This window comes from Lolium perenne, chromosome 7, assembly GCF_019359855.2.
Source record: "Lolium perenne isolate Kyuss_39 chromosome 7, Kyuss_2.0, whole genome shotgun sequence".
Lineage (NCBI taxonomy): Eukaryota > Viridiplantae > Streptophyta > Magnoliopsida > Poales > Poaceae > Lolium > Lolium perenne.
Window position 1 is genome coordinate 222,176,063 of NC_067250.2, and position 7,640 is coordinate 222,183,702.

General features: G+C 48.8%; 1 protein-coding gene across 1 annotated transcript; it reads left to right on the forward strand.

Annotated features, from left to right (window-relative positions):
- Positions 1–3,800: 3,800 nt before the first annotated feature.
- Positions 3,801–7,074, forward strand: LOC127313641 (uncharacterized). Its single transcript, XM_051344124.2, has 4 exons — positions 3,801–4,022; positions 4,091–4,322; positions 6,628–6,728; positions 6,821–7,074. Exons 1-3 carry the CDS (start codon positions 3,801–3,803, stop codon positions 6,711–6,713), a joined length of 540 nt encoding a protein of 179 aa, XP_051200084.1. The 3' UTR covers positions 6,714–6,728; positions 6,821–7,074.
- Positions 7,075–7,640: the final 566 nt, after the last annotated feature.

The following is a 7,640-nucleotide window of genomic DNA, read 5'->3' on the forward strand; positions in this document are numbered from 1 at the left end:
CTCAATTTTGTTTTCAGGTATGGCAACTCAACCCACCAAGGGGAAGGGGGCGTGGGAGGGCAATGAGAAAAAGGAGTCGGTTTGGGAGGAGGCGGTGAGGACGGTGCGGAAGAGGGAGAAGGAAAAAGCTGCGAGGAAGGAGAAGGAGGAGCACGAGAAGAAGATGGCCGAGCGTGCCCGTATGCAAAGGGAGTATGAGGAATACATATGGCGCTAGAAGAAGAGGAATCAGAAGCTCCAGGCCGAACGGGACCGTCTATGGAGGGAAAAATTCCAGAAGAACTGGCAACTTGCTCAAATAGCGAGGGAGAGGGCCAATAGGATGCACCTAGAGGAGGTGGCTAAGGAGGCTGAGCGCATCAAGGAGGAAAGAGCTCAAGCGGAAGCTTCAAAGACGGAGGAGCGTCACCATTTCTTCGACTCCGTGGTTCAGTTGGCTCGGTACATAAGGGAGAAGGAAGAACTGGCTGAAGAATCTAAGAAGAAGAAGGCGAGGGGGGAGGGAGCCTTTGCCACTCAGTGATGTCCCTTTGGCTATGTTCTTCTTGTCGAACATTTAAGTTGTCGAACCATGAATTTGTGTGAACCTTGATCTTCTGGAACCTTCGTGTCGTTGAACCTTATTGTAATCGGAACCTTCATGTCGTAGAATCCTTATTTGTTATTTGAACCATTATGCTGTGTCGTAAATATTGTGTGCAATGTTGTATTCAAAACTGTTGGAATATGGTAGGATTTTCCATGGTTTCAATACAAGTCAATGTGTGGCGCCCTTCAGGCTGGCGCCACACTGACATATGTGGCGCCCATGGCGGCGGCGCCACACATGTGAACTTATATCAACTTATTCTTCGAAAACATCCAGGGGCTCCAGACGCTTAGTCATTAGCCGTTTTGGCGAGCCTCTTTGTGTGGCGCCCGTGGCACCCGCGCCACACTGTGAGGTGTGGCGCCCTTGACGCCGGCGCCACACAAAGAGGCTCGCCAAAACGGCTAAGTCCCTGAAGAATTGTCTTACAGTATGTTTTGTGCAAACATTAGTGGATGTGTGGCGTCCTTGCCACGGGCGCCACACTTTCAAAGTGTGGCGGCGCCACACGTCCAGCCACGTCAGACTCGAGCACACCTCAGCGTCGATGGCGCCACGTCGGATGGGAGAGTGGCGCCGGCCTCACAAGCGCCACACGGCCATGTGTGGCGCCCTTGTGAAGGACGCCACAAAAAAAGGTTAGATGGGTGAAATAGTTTGCCCGAAGGATCAGTCGCCTGAGTAGCTGAGTCCCACCCAGCCATCCTCGTCGCGCCCCCGCCCGGCAAACCCACTACCCGCCATGCTACACCTGTGCGCCTCCTCTCTGCGTCGGCTTCCATGCTCGTCGGTCCAGTTGCAGTCCGGCTCAAAACCTCCAGGAACTCCTCCGACCTCCGTAGTTCAAGCCTTTTAAACGCAGTCCACGCCACGGTTATCAAGTACTAAACTAGTAGTCTAATGCATGGTGGCTTGACCTCCAGCTTCGCCCCTGTCTATGTTAAACCTGCAGTAGTCCAGTCCGACTGTTGTTCTGTACTGATCTTCGAATATGTTCATCCCTGATGGTCTTGCATATTTATTTACTGTTGTGTGGCTGCCTAGCTGATTTGCATGTGTGGCCTAAGTTTGGTCGGCCAATGAGTTGCTCATTTGCTATTTTTATAAAGGCTTAGAAGTTAAAAAATCATAGTGGCTGTTTCCATTACGTAGCTTTGTCACGCTCCCTTATACAGTAAAGGTAATAGTAACCCGCAAAAAATAAAATTGCTCTTGTGCTCTTTTACAAATTTTACATGTGCAATATGTCATATTTTAATGCTTAGAGCCTACAATTTTTTTAAAAAAACCTCGCCGATTAATAGTTTACCAAAAAAAATCAGATAATAGACTGCTTTTTGATTAATCCCTAAACTCAAGCCGACCGAGCAGTTAAGGGTTGCCGATTTTCTGAACATTGTATGCAACTGAATCTGTTAGGACTTTTCTTTTGTTGAATACACTTGCTTTTATGCCTAATTTGTTTTAGAGCTTATTTGTTCGACCTGGCTCAGTTCAATTCCTGGCTCCGCCACAGCCTAGATCTAGGATTCCCCCGAAGCAACACAAGTTAGTAGACGATGACTGCAACGCGCGATGCTTTCAACAAGGTAACAACGCAAAGGGCGCCATCATCGCCCACCATGATTGGGCTTAGGGCTCGATTTTCACCAGCAGCCTCGTCTCCCCAACTCGCCGTCGTGCCAGATGCGAGATCATGGGTCCACCACAGCTTGCCAGTTGACCAATTCCGGCAGAGGAGGAGGCTAATACCAAAAGCGCCTGCGTGCCACCAACAGGGATGATGAGATGGAGCATGTGCAGTCAACACGGTTTGTCCAGAACCCAAACCTAGATGGATCCGCCCGACACCGCTGGCAACTGCTGTCTGTCACGTACCGCCCGCGATCCGCCAAGCCCCGCTGGGTACCGCCAGGCCGCGACACCGCTGTTAAGGAGACCGGTGTTGTTGTTAGGGAGATCTTCAGCTGAGGAAGTGGTGGTGGGGTGGTGGGGGGGTGGGGTGGGGGGGGGGGGGGCACGGCCGCACGGGGAGGAGGGGCCGGCCAACACCAATGTTACTATGTAGAACATCTAAAATTTTCAACTGAAGAACGTGTTTAACTTAAGACTGGAACCCAACATTTAGCAGAATATGGATAAGCCTAAGCCATCGTTTTGATAAAAAAATATACAAAAGGAGCACAGATCACTAAAGGCCCCGTTTCGGCAGCTCAATATTTGGAGTATACTACACTTCAAATACTGTTTAAAGGCAACAAATAATAAGGTTTAAAATAAATAGGCCCAGTTTGGCAACAAAGTTTTTTTCTGAAACTGAAGTACTTATGTGCATGGCAAACAATACTTCAGTTTTGTGAAACCTAGTACTTATGCGTCACTACTGATCCGACTGCAGGTGTTAGAGTATAATACGTGTTAGGCTATATTTTGTAGTTTAAGTTGTATGTAATATAGATCTATCTCTACTAGGTTTCTCAATCTCCAAGTTTTGTACTCTATATAAACAACCAATAAGGCACGATCAATACAACAACTATTCTATAATCTTACAAATCCTTTTCTAGTGGCACCCGGTGGATTGCTTTTTTTTAAATTACTATTTAAATCTCACGTTTGTCACTTTGGTGTCTCCTTAAAAGACGGAATATCCCGTCGATAGCGAGGCGTACATTGTGACTTCATCAATACCAAGACCCACTGGATCAACTTCTTGGACTTAGTCTCTGAGTGATGCTCATAGGAGCAGAGTGTGTGTGCGTTTGTAGGGGTTAGTGTTTGTACGTATGTGTGAGCGTCTGCGTTTCTCCTGTGTTTCACGAAAAATAAACTTGTTCACAGGTTGTGCTTGCCGTCATGGGTATTTTTCTTGTTGCTACTCCAATGGCTATTATAAGATTATTATAATTTATTTCTAAGACGCTGGTTATTGGACATTGTGTAGACTGTAGAAATAGTACTCCGTATTCGGGTCCGAAACCTCTGTTCCGGGCGGTTGCGCTGGCTGATCTGCCCCCGAACCGACCTTGACCCCCGATTCCAGTTTACGAATTCGGCCCGGTTTCCTTAGTAAGGAGCAGTATATATATACATGTATGCCCCTAGGTAATAATCCACACCATCGATTCCGCCAGCCAAAAACAAAGGAGAGCGGATCTGACCCTTTGTTGCTACAAAGTTCTCGGCGAGCTGCGATCGTCCTATCGGGACAATGGCGTTTCGTGCCGGGTACAAGCGCAACTCGACCGAGTACTACCGTGCATTCGCCGGTAAAGTTGCTGCCGCCGGTGGCCGTAGGTCTGACAGGGTGGCGGCGAACTCATCCGACCCGTTCAAGAGAGGGCCATGTTCCTTAGAAGACTACAATCACAACAAAGCAACTAACCAGCTTAATGCCTGCGCCAAGAAAGTGGTCTCCTACCTAGAGGAGCAGGTAGTAGGACAATCACATGTTTTTCTTGCTTAATTATGTTGCTTAATTATCTTTCAATTATCTTGCAGGGTCACATTGTTGAGAACTTCAAGGGGTTGGACTCCAATTCGTTTAACCGGCCAGCTGAAGATCCAAGAGAAAAGTGCATGTTTACCCATGCTACTTTTTGTGGGAGTAGCTTGAAGACGGACCGCACGACAGGAAACAAGGTGCTGGTGAAGAGATTCTTCTTCGCCGAGCTTACCGGAAGCGAGAAAGGACCGGAGAAGGTCGAGATCGTCGTGGAGATCACTGGTCCAGGTGCGTTTTCACAGATCGTTTAGGCTGAAAATTCAGAGTTCTTCTACCCCCGATCGAAAATTCACAAATAAATCTGGTCGTCTTCTACCCCAGATCGAAAATTTCACAAACACATCGGAATCTTTCTTTCTTGGCTCCCTTATTCCCCGCCGCGCGCGTAGCTCTTCTTCCCCAGCACCGCGCCGCCACCCAGCTCCCACCCCAGCACGTCGCGCAGCACCTCCCCCTGCCCCCGTGCGCCGCCTCGCCCAGCTCCTCCTCCTCCAGCTGCGCTCGACCAGCACCTCGCCAATTCTCCTCCTCGCCGGCAACCGGGGGAGAAGGCCAGCGAGACCACCTCCAGGCTCCTACTCTCCAAGCGCGTCGCCAGCCTCCGTGCTGCTGCGCGCCGAGCGGCCTACCCCAGCCACCTGTTCTTGCGCGGCTGCTCCGCGCTGAGCGACCTACGCCAGGCACCTGTTCTTGCGCGTCGCCAGCCTCCGTGCTGCTGATCGCCGAGCGGCCTACCCAGGCGCCTGTTCTTGCGCGGCTGCTCCGCGCCGAGCGGCCTACCGCCAGGCACCTGTTCTTGCGCGTCGCCAGCCTCCGTGGTCCTGCTCGCCGAGAGCTTTGGCCGGTCTCCGTGGCCTCTCTCGCCGAGAGCCTTCGCCAGCCACCGTACTCCTGCTCGCCAAGAGAGTTTCGCCGGCCGCCTGCTCGCCGAGGGCTTCGCCGGCCGCCGTGCTCCTGCTCGTCGAGGGCTTCGCCGGGCCGCCGTGCTCCTGCTCGCTGAGAGGCTTCGCCGGCCGCCCTGCTCCCACTCGCCGAGGGCTTCGCCGGCCGCCCTGCTCCTGCTCACCGAGCACGTCCCTGCCCGCCGTGTTCCTGCTCGCTCAGCGCGTCGCCAAGCTAGTTGTCAGACAAGAAAATGATCCAAAGATGACCCGGAAATTCGTAATTTCACTGCCATACCTTAGGCATCATATCAGGTGATGTAATCAGTTTGTCAACTCCATGAATACTCCTTTTATTTGTTCAATCTAGTCATCTGAACCAACAATATAACCTCCTGCTGCCCAAACTTCATCTATCCTCTCACCTAGGACATAAGAATATCACTACTCAATGGACAAGATGGAGTATTTCCTTGGTTTAACTAATTGGTCAGTTATGCATTTCATGGAGTATTTTAATTATGAGCTTTCACTCTTCAACTTGAGAAGGCTAAGTTAAGCATAATGTTCATCCATAGAATCAGACACGAACTGCAGATAAACAACCGTAATTGGAATACAAGTTCCTGACTTGTCATTACTTAAACTAAGAAACATCAGGTTTCTTGGTGCCCTTATTTTGTCATTCACAGCAAACAATAAAATTCAGGAGTAGCATTAGTACTGCTCCTCGGAATAAAAAGCCAGTCCATGAAATTAAATTCAGAACTGTCACACACAAGTGGCAGGGCGTAAGAAAATTCAGAAGTACAAATGTCACTAGGTTTGCAAAATTCAGAAGTACAGACATCACAATCGGATCAGTTAGTTAAACCATGATCATTTGTACTGTAAATTTACAATCTGTCCAGATGTAGCTGCTCACACAAGGACAAATTAAACAACAACCAAATCGCACACTCAGATCATCACCACCATCATTTATGTGCTCACATGAGTAAAGTCAGTCGATAGAGAAGTTTTTACCTAGGCGATGTAGCTTTAGGAGCCGGCGATGGCAGAACACACCATGTCGGCATGTCCTGACGTTGACGGAGGAGCCGAACAAGTGCATAAGGACGGCAGAGGCCGGGGAGCCCTGAGCAGCGAGAACCTCGCGCCGTCGGTCGAGGAAAGAGACGAGTGGGACGTGCTGGTCGCGGGCGTCGCGCGGATGGGTAAGAGCGGCACCAGATGGTCCAGCGCCGCCCGGATCCAGCGCAGTTGCATTTGACCTCGCTGCTGCAGGCGGGGCGCGAGAGGAAGACAGATTCATGAGGGGAGCAAGGCGGCGGTGGGGAGTAAGATGAAGATGTCGGCGGAGAGAGAGAGGGAGGGAAGGAAGGGGAGGGGCGGTGGCGACGCGGGCGAGGATGCCGGCGGTGAGGGAAGAAGGGGAATAAGCCCGGAGAGAAGAATGAGCGGTGCGAGACGCTAGCGAAAGGAGGGCATTCTCGGAAACCCAAAATTTTGGTGACGGTGTGTCCGTGACAAAATTTGAACGCGAATTCCTTCCCAAACTTAGTAATTTGCACCGCATGAATGTAATGTTAGTTTATTTGTTCTTGCTATCTGCTGCTCTCTCTAATCTTAGCTTTTCTATGACGCTGCAGGGTTATCCCTTACAAATTGCACATTCTGCTCAGGAATGTGGCATCCAAAAGCGGGAGGCTTTTACGGTCTCGAGTCCTTAGATTAGTCACCGTCATTGAAGGTAAGCACGTAGGAGTCAGGTTCTTAAATCTTTACTGTTGCCGCATGTTGGTAATATTACGACTTAACATTTGTTTTGTACTACTTCCACAGGGAGCAGTTTGGGATGATGCCTTGTTCGGTTGAAACCAAGACAACAAGCCTGGACTGGTCGGCGTGTGTGTTAATTAAATTAAACTTTTTTCTAGATGAATTAAATTAATTGTTGGCGGCAGACTAACCAGCAAACTTGTAATTAGCGTTAGGATTTAATTAATAGATTAATTAAAGGGGCAATCTCTTGATTGTGCATGTTCCTCTTGTATATAAACCGAGAATCATTCAATGGAACTAGATAATTACCCGCACGTTGTTGTGGGCCATTGGTTACAAAAAAAGTTGTTAAAGATATGAGTTGAAGACAAAATGAAGTAAAAAAATAGGATGTGTGGTATGAATAATCATGTGAATCACTTAGCATTTGTTGCCACAATAAAGCTATCATGTTCTGTCTAAATAACTAAAAGATATCTGAGCTCAATATAAATTGTCCCCAATACAACTACCCCATTGAATGTTTATACACCTGCTTCATCATTTTATTTTACTGAGCGTACATATATAGTTAGAAGCTAAAAAATGAGACGTACTATTGAGAATTGGTAGTTAGAGGCTAGATAAAGAGCACACCTAGAGATAAATATATGCGCTCATACGGCATGAAGTGATTTTTCTTAGGACTAACACGAACACTGATTACCCGCAAAACAAAACACGAACACTGACGATTGAGGCAATAAATACTACAAAAACTGTGTTGGCGCATCCGATGGAATCGGTGAATCGTGAATGCAATGTTGACACTTGCTGCAAAAGCGGATGAAGAAAGGGCTTATATATCCTCCTTGGTAGGCGTCTCCACCTTGAAAGACCC